The sequence below is a fragment of the Episyrphus balteatus genome, chromosome 2, assembly GCF_945859705.1.
Source record: "Episyrphus balteatus chromosome 2, idEpiBalt1.1, whole genome shotgun sequence".
Classification (NCBI taxonomy): Eukaryota; Metazoa; Arthropoda; class Insecta; order Diptera; family Syrphidae; genus Episyrphus; species Episyrphus balteatus.
In genome coordinates, this window is record NC_079135.1 from 111,214,563 (window position 1) to 111,231,727 (window position 17,165).

General features: G+C 30.9%; 2 protein-coding genes across 3 annotated transcripts; both read left to right on the forward strand.

Moving 5' to 3' along the window:
• Window positions 1–4,381: 4,381 nt before the first annotated feature.
• Window positions 4,382–10,886, forward strand: LOC129909131 (guanine nucleotide-binding protein subunit beta-1). The gene is made up of 2 exons (XM_055986103.1): window positions 4,382–4,562; window positions 4,628–10,886. The coding sequence occupies exon 2, from the start codon at window positions 5,355–5,357 to the stop codon at window positions 6,375–6,377; it is 1,023 nt and encodes a 340-aa protein (XP_055842078.1). The 5' UTR covers window positions 4,382–4,562; window positions 4,628–5,354; the 3' UTR covers window positions 6,378–10,886.
• Window positions 10,887–13,408: 2,522 nt separating this feature from the next.
• LOC129910363 (myb/SANT-like DNA-binding domain-containing protein 4) lies at window positions 13,409–14,878 on the forward strand. Of its 2 annotated transcripts, none has more exons than XM_055987714.1 (4): window positions 13,409–13,562; window positions 13,872–14,061; window positions 14,131–14,339; window positions 14,395–14,878. In XM_055987714.1, the coding sequence occupies exons 2-4, from the start codon at window positions 13,879–13,881 to the stop codon at window positions 14,849–14,851; spliced, it is 849 nt and encodes a 282-aa protein (XP_055843689.1). In that variant the 5' UTR covers window positions 13,409–13,562; window positions 13,872–13,878; the 3' UTR covers window positions 14,852–14,878. The 2 variants fall into 2 exon arrangements, with proteins under 2 accessions (XP_055843689.1, XP_055843688.1); XM_055987713.1 differs by lacking the exon at window positions 13,409–13,562 and adding an exon at window positions 13,618–13,809.
• The last annotated feature ends 2,287 nt before the right edge of the window (window positions 14,879–17,165 follow it).

Consider the following 17,165-nt stretch of genomic DNA (forward strand, 5'->3'; position numbering starts at 1 on the left):
TTTTTAATAACACGAAAAATTGTAAACCATGTTAAATTAGGGTGGCTAAAAAAAAAATACTACTTTCTTCTAAAAAAAAATAATAAAAACAACGAGTAGTTCACATTTAAAACAAATTTATCTATTGGAAAAAATATTTTTAATTAGGGTGTTCAAGAAAGTTTTTTTCTGCGTTTGAAAAAAAAATGATTTTTAGTGCACAGAAAGTTTGTTAAGTGCGTTTTTTGCTATAGTAATATTAAATTCATGCCAAATTAATTAAATTGAATTTGGTTGAATTCCAAGCGTAAATGTTTATTTTTTTGTTTATTTACAAACTTTCTCTGTAGTGAAAATTATTTTTTTTTCATAATTTAAAAAAAAAAATTTGAGCCACCCTAATGTACATTTTTTTTTCCTCGATAATTTGGCCAAAATAATATCCAGGTTTAAATTTTTCGAATTCCACAGGAAACTGTAGAAGTTTACATATTTTAGAGCCACCCTAATACGAAAAAAAAAATCAATTTAAACTCGTTGTATCAAAAAAACACAATTTTAAAATTTTCTGCATCATTAAAATCTAAATTTTTCGAAAAATGAAACATTTTTTGCAACACCCTTATTAATGTTTGCTTTTAATTTTTTTTTTACAATATTTACAATCATTAAAAATAAAAACATCTAATCAAAAGCCAAATAAACTTCTTCGCGAGATTTGCAGTCATAAAATTTTGGCTGCGCAATCTGCCCGACGTTGACGACGTTTATGAACAGCAGTACTGCAGTTGGACTAAGTTAGTTATGAAAACGACTAACGCAGGCCTAAGTCAGGCAGACGTTTATGAAAACACCCATACCCTAATCAAAATTAAATAAACACTTGCACTCAATAGTTGAAGAAAATGAGCATCTTCTTGTTGTCAGTGTTACTTTTCACGAGTCGTCCCAATTTAGCGGACGAGATTTAAGTCAAGAAAAACGGAGCGTACTAGGCTTAACATAAAACCAATACAAATAAACAAAATATAAATTTTTAACATTTTTAACAAAACATTTTTATTATAGATTTGGTTACTTAGTAACCAAAAAGTTCTTTTCGAGGATTTTTTGGCCACATCTCATTCATTGCGCATTTTTTAACGTAACTCAGTACCTGTTCATGGAGTAAACATGCAGCATTAAGGCCCAATTTATTCACTTTACATTATATTTTTAAAGTCCTCATTAAAGCCTAGTACGGAGTGTGAATAAATTGGCCTTGGCGGTGCCTTTCCGGTGTGTTGACGCCTTAAAGACTTGACCGCACCAGAAGAGTATGCGGTAACGGAACGGGTAGGTAATTGTATGAAAAAAAATGAAAGCGGAACGTCGTGATTCATGTGCGGATGTTCCAAACTGGAACATCAATATTCAGGTGTTAAAGGTATAAAAAAATAATACCGCACCTAAACATTGATGTTCCAGTTTTTAAATTGTTTTCATACAAATATCTGTACCGCATATACCCTTCCGGAGTGGTCAAGTCCTTTCCGGTGTGGCTAAGTTGCTTGCGGTATACCGTCATCAGTGCACCCAGTTAGCAATAGCTGCGTTCCTTTGGGAATATTTATCTACTGCCTAGTACTTAAAGCTGCTTTTGAACTACTCTTTCAATATAGCAAAAGTAGTTCAAAGTAGTTTTGAGTACTAAGCAAAGCAGTAGATAAATGTTCCCAAACAAACGCAACTAATGTCGTACAAAAAAATCTAAGAGGAATGTTAAAATTTACATCACTTTTTGAGAGTTATTTTTACTGTTTATTTGATGTTCTAACAACATGCGTAATATATTTGTATTGGTAGCTGTACTAGCAGCGCCGGAATGGTCAATAGTTGAACTGAGGCAGGTTGCTAAGGCAGGCAGGGCATATTCTCTTTCATAAAATTAATTTACATTTATTTTAAATAAATAAAAAATAACATAGAGCCGTTATGAGCGCTCATAAAGCTATGCACTTGGTGAATAGGTACTTCTCTAAGAGACACAAAACATTTTTTTACTCCTTGTCTATGATTTCCTCAACTGTGTATTTTTGCTGTTCTTTTACGTTGTAAATGTGGTTTGTTTACGTTTTTCATCGATAAAATATGTAGTTGAACAAAATATACAGATTTTTAGTAGATTGTGTTTGAGCACTATGTAGTGATCGGCCAAATGTAAACACGTGGGATTAGGTTAAAGAAAACAATTGTTTTTTTTTCCGTAGACTTGAATCGATCTATTAATTTTCCGCCCTTAGGCGGTTGGCGCCCTTGTGCGCCGCACATTTCTGACATATGGTAGCGGCGGCCCTGAAGGCAGGAAAAACTAGCGCCTCCTAGCCTTCGGAGCTTGGAAATAGTTCTGTTTACTTTTTGTAATTCGAAAAATTGCGTGCATCCGTTGTGACCTATGAAATCTGAAAAAAAAAAAACGAAACAAAAAAATGTTTAATGGCGTGACGCCTTTAACATCTGTTGGGATTTCTCACAATGCGGTGGTTATCAACAATTTTGATCACATTTTAAATCTACCCATTCCCCATTATAATATGTTTCCACCTACCTTAAATCCGAAAAATCTCGATATTTATTCTAACGGCCATATAATTCAATAGTTTAAAAAATACATCTGGATGTAAAATTGTCAAATGTCTAACGGCCATATTATTCACTCTGGATTTAGTTTGGATTTAAGTTAATTTTAAATCCAATCCATTAAATCTGAATTTCATAAATCCAAGGATTTAATTTTTTGGTCATATTATTCACTCAAAAAAAAAAATTATATGTTTATTCAATAAATTTTGTATAATTAGAATTTATCTTTCGAGATTGGATTTAAAAAATTGGATTTAAGTAGTGATTATTATGGAATTGGATTTATTTTTGACATTTGACATTGTTTACATCCAGATGTATTTTTTAAACTAGTGAATAATATGGCAGTAAAATAAATCCAAAATAGTTATCCCGATTTAAACTATGAAAATAGTTAAAAATGACTATTTTTTCATCTGTGTGATAGTGAATATCATGGATTTTGATTTATTTTTGACATTTCAATTTCTTTACATCCAGATGTACATATTTTGTTTAAACTAGTGAATAATATGGCCGTTAATCTACTTCGCTAAAGCCTAGTACGCAGCTGAAGCGAAACGAAAAATTTTGAAGTCTACAAAGTCAACAGCGAACATGATAACGAAAAAATACTATCGGGTATTATAGAAAAAAAAATGTTTTGTTCAAGATTTCGTTGTGCAATTTTTTGTATGGAAAATTTTGTTTCGTTTCAGCTACGTACATAGGCTTAACGCGATAGTTGATAGTCAAAAAACGATAATTTTGTTTCAAAAATCATCGATTATCAAGAATTATCGACTACCGCGTTAGTTGATTGATCACATTTCACTCCTTATTGAAATCCAGTCGAAAAATGTTTTCTGACAAAAATCTGTCGTTTCATTTTTTGACATCAGTGGAGTTCTGTTCATCAGAATAAAGAATTTACATCCGGAAAATAGTAATTACACTTCAATTAATTTTTTCTTTCAATAAATTTTGTGTGATTTCAAATTGATCTGTACATTTACATTTCTATTCAAAAGGAAACAGTGAAATATTTGGAAAACTTTCGTATTGATTTCAAATGATAGCCCTCAAAATCAGATTGGCGTTTTCCTCAAAAAAGTTTCTTATTTATGTAATTTGACATTACAGATTACACCAAATGAAATGATGAATCACATTTCGTTAAGTTAAAAACAATAACCAAAAATGTTTCTCCTATTTACCACCAGAGTTCACCTTCCCAACAAAACAAAAATCTATAATATCTTCAAATTCAACCACCACTGAACGCACTCATTAAAATCAAATAACCCCAGAAAAGATTTCCTTTTTCCCTTTGCATAACACACAAAAACAACAACAACCAAAATACTCGCTCCTCAAAAATGTTTCTTATTTATGTACTTTGCATAATTTCCAAGGAAACACGTCTGATATTACCGATTACACCAAATAAAATGATGAAACACATTATTTTTCGTCAAGTTAAAAACACCAATCATAAATATTTCTCCTATTTACCACCAGAGTTCACCTACCCAACAAAAAAAAATCTACCCTATCTTCAAATCAAACCACCATTGAACACACTCATTAAAATCAAACAACCCCACAGAAAAAAGATTTCCTTTCTCCCTTGTACAAAACACGCCAAACAACAACAAAAATACTATACTCGCTCACCAAAAAGCCTCACAAAAAATCAATAAAAACTCAACGAAAAATTCAACCAAACTGAACTGACAGCCAAAAAACTGCTCTATGACGCAGCTTCAAAAGATGTCTCTATTCCATGATAGGTGTTGGCCCAACTGTCAAACACACACAAAATTTTTTTTAATAAAGGATAAAATTTTTTCTCTCGTTTAAGTTTGTTGGAAATCTCTCGGAATATAAGAAAAATTTTTTGTGATGAATTCATATAAAAAATAACCGGAATAAACTAACGAAAAAATACCAAAAATTTATTTTAAATTGTGAATAAAACTGTAAGCTTATTAAATTACATCAATTTTAACTATTAAATTGATTTTTTCCTCAATTTATTTTCAAGTTTTCTATTCATTTTTTTCACACACGACGACGGTGGTGCAAATTGCAATTTTGGTGTACCAAAGAAAAAAAAAGAATTTTTTTCTTCTCTCGGTTCTGGTTTTTTGGTGTATGGTGGAAATTTTTTCTTCAAGTGTAAAAAACATTTTTAAAAACGCATCAAAAATCCTCTAGCACAAAAAATCCATACATTTTTAAAAAAATATTTCGCACAAATTGAAAACGAAATCATAATTTTTTTTTCCTAAGAAGAAAAAAAAAATATTAAATTTGTTGGAAGTGAGCAAAGAAGCACAGAAAAAGAAAAAAAAATCCAAAAGAGGTGGAGTGCGAGAAAAGAGCAGAACCAGAGCATACACACTCATCACATTAAACCCGTGTAAGAGTGACAGAGAAGGCTGACGAACGGAGAAATCCAGAGCAAGTGTACCAACACCAACACACACACTAGCCAAACTATATCACCTGCACACCGGATAGACAGAGTAAGCACAAAGATCGAACGAACGAAAAGTAGGGAAATTTTTTTTTTCATTATATTAAAACAGGAACAAAAAAAAAACTAGCAGGAAAGAAATATTTTTTTCTCCCCACTTGCTTTTCCAGCAGAAGAAAACCAAACCAAACGCAACAACAACAAAAATTCTGTGTGTGTACTTTATTTTTTCGTTAAATTACCTTACAAATCTAACACACAAAAAAATAATTAAATTTAAAAAAACTAAAAAATGAATGAATTAGACAGTTTACGGCAAGAAGCTGAATCATTAAAAAATGCAATCCGTGATGCCCGCAAAGCAGCCTGCGACACCAGCCTGGTGCAGGCCGCTAGCAATTTGGAACCAATCGGGCGTATACAGATGCGTACGCGCAGAACCCTACGCGGCCATTTAGCAAAAATTTACGCCATGCACTGGGGCAATGACTCCCGCAATCTAGTATCTGCCTCTCAAGATGGTAAACTTATCGTATGGGATTCGCATACCACGAATAAAGTGCATGCCATACCGCTACGCTCGTCATGGGTAATGACATGTGCATATGCGCCATCCGGTAGCTATGTTGCGTGCGGCGGTCTCGATAATATGTGTTCAATCTACAATCTTAAAACTAGAGAAGGTAATGTGCGTGTATCGCGCGAATTACCCGGACATGGGGGTTATCTATCATGCTGTCGCTTCCTAGATGACAATCAAATTGTTACCAGTTCGGGTGATATGTCCTGCGGTTTGTGGGACATTGAAACTGGCCAACAAGTGACCTCATTTATGGGTCATACTGGCGATGTAATGGCATTGTCGCTAGCGCCACAATGTAAAACATTTGTATCGGGTGCTTGTGATGCATCGGCAAAATTATGGGATATACGTGAGGGTGTATGCAAGCAAACGTTTCCCGGTCACGAGAGTGATATTAATGCCGTAACATTCTTTCCAAATGGTCAAGCATTTGCCACCGGTTCGGACGATGCTACATGCCGACTTTTTGATATTCGTGCTGATCAGGAACTAGCGATGTACTCACATGATAATATTATTTGTGGTATTACATCTGTTGCATTCTCGAAAAGTGGTCGACTTTTATTGGCCGGCTATGATGATTTTAATTGTAATGTCTGGGACACAATGAAGGCCGAACGGTCTGGTATATTAGCAGGACACGATAATCGAGTGTCATGCTTGGGTGTTACAGAGAATGGTATGGCCGTTGCTACAGGATCATGGGATTCTTTCTTACGTGTGTGGAATTAAAAAAAATAAATCCAATACATAATATATAACAAAAAAACACCATATAAAATTTAAAATTACACACACAACACACAAAAGAAAAAAAAAAAGAGTAAATAAATTAAATAATATATATATATAAATATATACATAAAGTAAATATTAAAGCAACAACAACAAGAATAATTTAAAAATAAAAAAAAGCATTTACATAAAAAAAAATAAATAACAAAAAAAATTACAAAAAAAAACCATTAAAAAAAAAAACAAAAAACACATTTATAACATTTTTCTTATAATATTTAAGTCTATAATTTATACAAATTTTATATGGCCATATAAGCTATGCATAAAAAAAATTATCTTAAAACTAAAAAAAAAAAAAATAGTGTGCAAAAAAAAAGAATAACAAAAAAAAAAATAATTTATATAAAAACTAGGTAAAAAAAACACAAAAAACTGATAATGAGTACGTCTAAAGTAAAAAATAAAAAAAAAACAAAAAACACAATCCCATTCTTTTTATATAAATATTAAAAAAAAAAAAAAAACAAAACAAAAAATAGAAAACAAAATAATCTTTCATTTTAGAATTTCCAAGTAGTACATACATATATATAAAACAAAAAAAATAAATAAAAAATTAAAATTAAATAGTTTACCACTAAAAAAAAACCAAAATTATTTCGAAGAATTAAAAAAAAACCAAAACACACACAAAAACATATAATATAAATATATTTAATGAATATATATTTATTTTCTTCCCTATATTTTTCCTAAAAAGCAAAAAACACGCATACAAAAACACATACACACAAATGAAAAAAAATGATTTAAGTAAAAAAAATACCTACTTCAACTTAAGAATAATAATGAATTTGTAATATGAGATATTAGCTTTAAAAAAAAAAAAAAAAAAACAAAAAAAGAATATAAGTTTTATGTTTCTTGATACAAAAAAAAATATACCAGACGACAGCGATCTTATTTATATAATTTTTTAGTTTTTTATTTTTGTTTTGTTGTATTTTTGTTTGTATTTTTTATTTAAATTTGTTGCTTAGCGCTGTTGAGACTATATAAAAACCATGAAACATAACGAAAAACATGTTTGCAACTTTTTAATTTTTGTTTTCTAAAATCAACCAATCAACCAATTCCATGCTAATCATTTGTTATGTTCTGTAGGTGCATTGCCGGAAGAGAAATATAAAACTTAACCGGTGCTAAAAAATCAAATAATTTAAAGTCAAACCTTCGATTCTAAATTCTAAACGAATTCCAATGAGAAAAAAAATCGAAATTTTTCCCCCCGAAGAGTCGATTCTTTTAAAATATCTTTTTTGTGATGGATTTACACAGATTTTCACCCACACTAGAACTTTGGCAAAAGCGATTCAGAATTGACACTTGACCATTCTCTGGTATTTGATTGACCACAGCAGTCAGTGGAGTTACTATGAAGTCGGGGTATACTTATCATTTCGTCACTAGGAACCCCTTAAAGTTCTTGAATTAACTCAAATCTTTATGCTTAACAACATTTTCAACAATTAACATATTTACGAGTTCTTTAACGAAACACAGAATTACAAGAAAAATCGATGGCAAACGTGACCATGTTTACTTGTTGAAAACCTGTGGTATGTATTTTTTTTACTTTGATATCAATTTGGTTCTCGGGCAATTTTCGCCAGAAGTCTGGATTCCAAACTTGGCCTGGCAAAGCCTCCAAATAATTGTCATAAAAATTGTTCAGCCGTTCGGACCGTTGGGAGTTGTTAGTCACTAGGCCTGTTCAGAACCTTCGACTTATCAGAGGAGCCAGGTCAGCTACAAATGGGAATGACCACTTGAAAAAGTATCACTTTCGATTTCGAAAAATTTATTTGTCTCTGCTTGCACTTTAAATAGGCACTGTGGCACCAGATACCAAATCTATGATGCTAAATCCTCCAGATTTTTGGAAATCTTCACTCTTGGTTAAGTTTTTTTTATTTTTCAACTGGCAGTAAATGCGCACATTGCATCAAATATGAGTTTTTTCTATGATTATGGTTTAGATTTTATGAAGGATTTCATATTTTCAAACATTTTAACAAAGTAATCAAAATGCAGGTCATTAAATCAGAAACAAAAGTAGCATAATAGCAAAAGTGTGTTTTAAACACCAAATTATGTTGCGGTTAGTGCGGTACTCGCGGGTGCTTTCAAACATGCACGGTTTTTTATTCATGTAATTATTTCGTGATTACATGAGGATAAACTATTCTTATAGTTAAAAATAGCTTTATTAGACAGTTCACAGCCTATTTTTGATTCATGCGGTCTAATTGTATTCTTCAAAGTAAGCATGTTTGGAAGATAGACACTCCCAAACAAAATCTTTTTTATGCACCCAAAAGCAAACAATTATAGAGGTTTGAATCTAGGTCAAGAGTGCGTCATTGAATTGTAGCAATTCTGGTGTTGTTTCAACATTACATGTGTGTCTTGAATTTTAACAAAGAATGTTTTCAAAGCGACTAACTGTCAGGTGAAAGATCTCACAGTGAGTTGAATCATCCAATGAAATTTTCTAGCCTGGTATATTCTTGCCAATAATCTACAAGTGCTTTGAAAAGTCTCAATTTATACCGTCTGAGTTTTTAAATTCATTCTCAAAAAGTATGTATGTTTTTCTCAGTAACTGAAATCATATTAAGATTGCATACAAAAAAAGGGTTTTATCAATGAATCACACACAGATTAGTATAGTTGTATTCATAACAACTTTATCCATTTTATAACCATTGAAATTTACGAAGCAAAAGTGCTGCATTCTGCACACAAAAGTAAAAATTTATGAATTTGCATTGACTCATCGATGATAAAATAACATTCCACAAAATAAAAAAAAGTAAATCGAAATAAAACCACAAACAGGGTTGAAAAGTCTTGCCTTGATATAAATCCCTCATACCCCTTTTTAACCTGGAACACGTCAAATGTTTAACTTTGAATACAATTTGAAGAAATGGTATTGGTAATGATTAATTACTGGGGCAAATACCACAACTACAAATCAAGTTGACTTTTGATTCTTTTGACGATGTTTTAGATAAAATTCGTCACAAATTCCAACTTTTGTTACGAATTTTGAAGTAAAAAAAAAAAAAAAAACATTCAAAAATTATGAAAATCTATTTAAAGTGCAAACTTTCATGACATTTCCAGATTTAGGTAATGATTTTTCGTGTCCAATAACTATTCAATTGATTAGCTCAATTTGAACACAATTGAAATGAATTCTGTATACTTTGGGTCTCTGTAAAAATTCATCCAATCCTATCACATTTAGAATGAAGCACTAACGCACCAAAGTCCAAAAATACAAAAACCTGAAATGCTAAATTATCAGAAGAGCGAAACCATCACTCTCTCAGAGTACTCCAATTAATTTTGGAGTAGAAATGTAGGATGAAAATTCACATTGACCCCTCTTATTATTCTATCATTGATCTACTTTTGTTGCAAATGTTTGTAAACTTAATTAAAACAAAATATAATGTCCTAGTCCTCTTTGTTTTTATAAATTTTGAATAAAATAATCAAAAGGAATAGAAACGAGCTTTTCATATGCGCAGTGTGTGCTCTCATAAAAGTAGCGTAGTGCATTTTATTTGTTTACTCTTTTTTTAAGATTAATGCATTTTTTCTCTCATTCCTTGCAAATTTTATTTTTAAACCATTTAAGAAGAAGAAGAAAATTCTCTATCTGCTTTTCTTTCTCTATCTCAATCTCTCAATTCATACATAAAAACACATATACAAACAAAAATGGACCACTCAATTATCTTGTTTTTATTTTTTTTGTTTTCAAAGAAAAGCATCATCTTTTATTCTTTGCAAAAATATACATACATACATACATAAATATCGTTGTGTATTATTTTATTTTGTTCATGTTTTTTTCTTTCTTTTTTTTTTGTTGTTATTCGTACAAATAAAAAAAACATAGAATGAAATAACTATCTAAATTAAAGCACAAAAACATTATGTAAACTAAATACGCATACAAATGAAACCAAAACTTATTATTATAAATATATATTTAATAAAACAAATAACTACATGCATATAATAAAAATTTAAAAAACAAAAAAACCCAATCAAATGAAAGGAATTTCTCAATTTTATTATTTTTATTTAAGTTTTAACTATGTTTATTATTATTATTATTATTATTATACATACTATTATTATTGTATTAAAAAAAAAAAAAAACAAAATATATAGCACAAAACTCTATATACTATTATTTAAAGTAAAATTAGTATAAACTTTTAAATAAAATAAAAAAAATATAAAAACAAAAAAAAAACAAATAAACCAATTCGATGACACACTAAGCCACAAAAAAAAATACATCCTTTTCAAGAAAATTAAAAGAAAAACAAAAACAACGGAGATTGCCATACTTAAAGCAAAGAAAAAGTAAAATCAAATTATTTGCCATTGATTTCTTAAAAAAAAAAAAAAGAAAAATGCAGATCCATTATTATTATTATTAACTAACTTATTGAAGGCAAAAACATAAAAAATCTAAATGAAAACTTAAACAAAACCAAAAATGAAAAAAAAAAAAACAAAAAAAAATCAACGTGTATTAGATTAAATAAATAAATATAAAACAACCAGTTTTATTATCATATTTCATAAATTTCTAGTATTTTTGGTTTGCGCGTGGCAAAGAACAAACATTAAGAAAAAAAATAATTAATTAATAATAATATAAAAAAACGTAATATTAATAATAAAAAAAACAAGAAAAAATCAATAAAACATAAAATAAAATAATAAATTTTCAAATTCTATTATGTCTTATGTTTAGGAAGATTTCCTATAAATTGTAAGAATCTGGTGTGTTTCGAAACAGTTGAATAAAGTATGTTGTACAACAATAAAAAAAAAATAAAAAAATAATAGAGCGTTTTATTTCAAAAAGTTTTAACTTTATTTCAACTAGTTCTTTTGCACTTCATATAACGGGTAAACTAATTCGAAAGGTTTTAACACTTACTTTATTTACATACTTAAAGACTATTAATGCAGTATGCAGACGAGACCAAAAATCGCATGATTCATTTTTCTCTCGAAACAATCTAATGCCTCTGCAGTCTGCACCATATAGCAGAAGTGGTATGGTAAGAGTCTTGTATAGGGACACTTAGTTGTTCCAGAGAGGGCTTTGCATGTCAATTGGCTTCTCAAACCAAAGTAGCAGCGGCTGGCAAGAGTAATCCTCCGTTTGATTTCAGCGCTTGTATTTTTGTCTGTGTTTACAGCGGAGCCTAGGTGAAGTTCTTAACTACCTCGAAATTATGACTGTCCATGGTGACACTTTGTCCAATAATACGTGCGTAGTGTGAATAATTGGTCGATGGTTGACTTTCCTGTGGTCTGTTTCACCAAATACAATTCAAAATCACAAATTTGTACTTTTTTTTTTTAACAAATTTGTTGCTTTTTGCATGTGTTTAAAAGTTGTCGGAACGGAATTTGTCAATTATTTTACATTTTTTGTGAAAAAGTACTTGTAAATTGTAATTTGTAAGATGGTGAAATAGGCCCATGGTCTAAAGCAACAATGATAGGACCTGCGGCAGCTAAAATAAAAAGTTATACAGGCATTAATGTTAAAAAGCAATTGACCATCAAAGCCCTCTCGAGCAAGGTGTCCCTATACAAGACTCTCATCATACCAGTTCTGCTATATGGTGCAGAGGCGATTGTTTCGAGAGAGAAGTTCTTCGGTCCATATGCATTTATGGTGATTGGAGAAGGTAAAACAACCATAAAAGTGCAGCGCCTAAGATGGCTAGGTCATGTAGAGTGCATAGAAAACAAAGCTTCGACTCCAAACCAAAGGGACGACGCAGTAGAGGAAAACCCCGTTTGAGGTGGCGCAACCAAGTGAAAGAAGGCCCCAATGAACTTGGCGGGCGAAACTGGAAGCAGCGATATAAGAATAGAGCTGGCGATAGAAGCTTGTTGGTTGAGCTCCAAATGGCACTGATAACCCTAAGTAAGTGAGTATAAGTAAGGATGTTTCAAAGTCCTTAGAACAAAACAGAAATTGACCTAAACGTGAAGCATTTTAAAGCTACTTTACGCTAGTTTCCCTAATTTTGATGAGCTATTGGTAAATTTCAATTTATGGCTGCCACAAAAAAAAAAAAAACGCAATGCTAGCGATTAAGTAGCAAACAACAAAACATTTGTTTATCTTTTTTCCAAACCAGCGGTCGAATTACGGCATACCATTACCATCATACGTTACCGTTTTGACTATTGTTGCCTCTATTTATTCAGGACAAAAAGATAAAGAAATATAGCGTCAGTATGAACTTTTGTATGGAATATTCACACGACTAGCAATCCATGCATAGTAAGTCAACGGGCGTTTCAATCCCTGCGTTCAATGTAGGCCACCTAAACCTAAGTTGAGAATTTTTAAAGCCTCAGATGTCATAAAAAGTAAGGTGACATTTGGTCCCAACCAATCAGAGTCTCTTAAAATTCAGGGGTCGAATTACGGCATACGATTACGATCATGCGTTAACGGTTTGACTATTGCTGATAGAAAAAGATAGAGAAATATATCTAGAACTTTACGTCAGTTGGAGTGCGTTGAACGCGGGGAATGTATTAGAGTAGAGATAGGAACAAGCACTCTACATTCGGCCTTATCTAGAATTCCCTTTGTATCGGAAGTTTGCTACGATTCACGAAAAACAATCACGGAATCCGTCCGTAATGGAAAATTTCATACAAATTGTGGCTACGATCGAATTTTGTGATTGTTTTTCGGACATCGGACAAGATTATATCTAAAAAAATCATTAATTGCGGAAAAAAATCTGTAAATCACCGGAGAACTTAAAAAATTTAGAAAAATTTCTTAAGTTTGCTGGATACAGCCATATGAGCCGCTGTACATCATAATCGATAAGGTAACAAAACCTTCGTCTATAAGCACTGCTTAGATCATTTTTTTTCTGTAAATAATATCCCTTAAAATTTTTGAAAATTAGTTTAAAAAAATAATCAAAAATTCATAAAAAACCTCTGCTTATTTCATAAGTTTTTTGTGAATCTATTCAAATGCGAACTGCTTTTATTATGAGCAAAAGTTTTCTTTTTCGGCAAATACTGCTACAGGTAGTTTTTTATTTTCTTTGAAAATTTCCTTTTCCCATAGACTCTACATTATTTGGGATATTTTTTTATCATTACATGAGGCCATCTGCTTCTGCCAGTTGTTTAATCTGTGGTTTGGCTCATGACAGATTTGTTAAAACAAAGGTTAAACATTTTTAACCATAGAATGTCTGTTTCTAATTTCTCTGTTTAACTTTTGTTTATGGTTATAAAAACTGCTTTTGTTTAACTTATTTTGTTTATTTGGGTAAGTTTTTTTTATTTATTCATTTTATCATTTCTCTTATAATTGCAAACCAATATTTCCAGCATTAAAATGTCCGAGAAAATCAAACGATCAAGTAGATTCTCTGAAGCTGAGGAAAAAATTCTGATTGCATTAATTCTGGAAAAAAGGCATATTTTTGAAAATAAAAAAACAGATGCTTTCTCATCAAAATTAAAAGATAAAACTTGGGAAGAAGTGGCACAACGTTTTAATTCATCGTCACTTGAAGAAGTACCTATAAACATTTTTTAATCAATGCCTTTTTATCTTATAACAACTTCTTGTTTTGAAAATCTGTAGTTTCGAACTCCTAGAGTTCTCAAAGAAAAATACAATAACCTAAAGCGACTCCTTCGAAGAAAACAAAAACAACAAAAACGTGGAATTCTAGAAGTTGATGATAATGATGATGATGAGTTCCCACCAAAAAAGAAAACAAAAGAAAATCTGCTTCAAGATCTTAACGATGTGATATGTTCGAGTTCGAGTGCCGATGGAATAGAATCAAGGTAATAACATCTACCCTCAACTGCAGCCCTACATAAACTTACTTTTCTCTTCTAGATTGGAAGGCGACGGCAACGATGACAACCCTATATTTGAGGAACAAATTTGTGATCAAATTGATTACAAAGAAGAAACATTCGAATTAGTGAATGACGACTACACTGATGAAGATGAAGAAGCATCTGCTGAAAATGCCAATGACGAGGAAACAGGAGAAATTGTTGAAATACAAATAAATGACGTAAAACCTTTTGTTGATTATAGCCTTATAACGAAACACGAACCGAATGATGCTCCAAATCCAAATACAACTAAAAACAACAACACTAATTTAAAGGAACAAATTCTTAAACAACAGCTCCATCATGCTAGCTTGCAGCATGAGCAAAAAATGCAAATTGCTCGTTTGGAACACAAGCAGAGAATGCAACACTTAATGGAAGAACATAAAATGAAAATTAGAGTTTTGGAAGCTGAATTAAGAGTAAAGAAATCACTTATAAATTTTGATTAATTTGAAAATATATATTTTTATAACGAATCACAGGTATCAAATTTGATAATAATTGTAATATTAAGCAAAAAAAATCCGAATTATTTATATTTTTAGAGAACTATCATCTCATTCTGAGCATATTTAGTCAGTTAAGGTTTCTTAATCAATTTGGATTCATTTTTGACGACACATAAGCTTGAAATTCTGTTAATGTTTTTTTTTTTTTTTGTAGTCTCCCCACAGTCAAAACTTATATAATATCCTTCAAAGTAGGCTATTAGAACATTAGATAAACTACAAAACATCTGTTTCTTCAAAAGTTGGAGAATCGGGGTATAAATCTATGTACGGTTTACGGTATGAAGCAGATACGTGAGAGAGTTATAATCCCCTCGACATCGAGATCATAACAGCGTCGAATTGATGGAAGAAGAAAGATAGAATATTTATAAGTGTATTAGATTATATTTTTTTTAGGTGCAATGGCAGTGAAAAATATAGCTTTTTTTTACTTTTTAGATTATTAAAACAAGTTTCCAGCTTCGAAAATTTGCTGAAAAACCAAGTTGAAAATTTTATTAAGAAGCATAATTACTTTCAGATAAAAAAGGCTTGTTCCCAATAGGGGACCTTTTAAATAGCATTTGTTTACTATCAACACAATGTCATTATATTGATTGTTTTGGGCTCTTGAAAGGAAAGATACAGAATATTGTTTGCCAGTCATATGTCTGTTTGTCTCAAACACGTTATTTAATTTTTTGGGCCCTTTTTGTAAAATTCCTCGTAAGATCATCTGGTCTGTCTTTGAGTGCGGCTTTGAAATTAAATTAATGTTAATTTATTATTAATTAATTTATTCGAGGCCCTATAATGGTTCGGGCCTCTGAAAATTGTGCGTCTAGTGAACATTACACTACATGATACAACTAAACAGATAGCGCACTCGCGTTTATAATTTTGTTTCGTTCTGCGCATCTACGTCACAGACTCTCAAAGAGTTTGACATTCCTTCTTCAGCATAGGAATTCAAAGCAAATCATGTCTGTATTTTGGTTTGCAGTTTTCTTTTTTATATTAAAATGTTAATATACATTTATTTTTTCACAAATCGATTTAAAAGTTTAAAAAATTGTTTGTTCTTGTCGATTAAAGCAATTTGATGTTGTTTTCATCAAAAAATGTCAACTTAAAGTAAATATTAAATGCAATAACAACAGAAATTAGAGTGAAATCCCGCCAAAAATACCTACTTGCCTCAACTCAGTAACGTCAGCGAGGCGCATAAAAGTGTGAAAACCAACAACAAACATGCGCAATGCCATATCTTTAGTAGTTGTATCATGATTACACTAGGCAAATAATTTATAGTTTAGTTACGTGAACATATAAGATCTATTTGCCTTATTATTTAATTTATACATATTAACAAAATTCTTCCCTGCATGATTTTCCGTTGGGCCCTGGGGCACCACCACCCCACGAAAATAATAAAAGAAATTTTTTTAAAATCATAACTTCTTAATTCATAAATTCTGAATTTGAACGAAATTCTGCATGAAAATGTAATTTGGTAAAATAAGAACTTTTATTATTGTTCTTTGGCCAGTAGTAAACCATTTTATGGTAAGGGTATTAATCATAATTAATAATAAATAATTTATTCCTATCGACAGGAGGTCCTGGTAGCGTAGCGTAGTGGCGTAAAATGAAATTGTTAATTGTGCAATTTATTACCCTTTAATAAAGTAATAACAAAAATAAATAGGTGATAACAAATTGCAATCAAAATTATGTACATCTCATTTAGCCTATTTGTAACTTTTGCAGTTAAACAGTGCCTGATTAATACAAATACGAAGTCGTACGGTTAAGGTGGCGAATTTGAAATTTTGTATTGTATTGTTTTCGGTCGTGCCTATGTCATTTTACATTCTCATAAATTTTCGTTTACTTTTTGTTGGTGGATTTTTTTTTTTAATTTTGTTTCATTCGGAATATTTTTTTCCCTCGGAATCTATTGTGCGATCATGAAACTCCGTGAATTCATTTTCAGGGAACAAAAAATCCTGAGATATGGGAAATTTTTCTTGATCATTGTCGTTCCCATGTTTAAAAAGAGGGAAATCCCAGATTTTTTATTAATTTTTATTTTTTAGGATCTAGAATAAATACAAAAATACTTTGTACCTACACACACTGCTTTTATTTTAATTTTTGCAGTTACTGAAGGTCAAACAAAATTTTGTTCCATTAATCCCACTTTCAGGTCAAACAAAATTTTGTTCCATTAATCCCAATTTAAGGTCAAACAAAATTTTGTTCCATTAAT

Bases quoted from the DNA above. Each gene is read 5' to 3' on its own strand.
- LOC129909131 (XM_055986103.1), top strand. From the start codon at position 5,355: ATGAATGAATTAGACAGTTTACGGCAAGAAGCTGAATCATTAAAAAAT.
- LOC129910363 (XM_055987714.1), top strand. From the start codon at position 13,879: ATGTCCGAGAAAATCAAACGATCAAGTAGATTCTCTGAAGCTGAGGAA. The intron at 14,062-14,130 runs GTACCTATAAAC...GAAAATCTGTAG, and splicing joins ATTCATCGTCACTTGAAGAA to TTTCGAACTCCTAGAGTTCT. The intron at 14,340-14,394 runs GTAATAACATCT...TTTCTCTTCTAG, and splicing joins GCCGATGGAATAGAATCAAG to ATTGGAAGGCGACGGCAACG.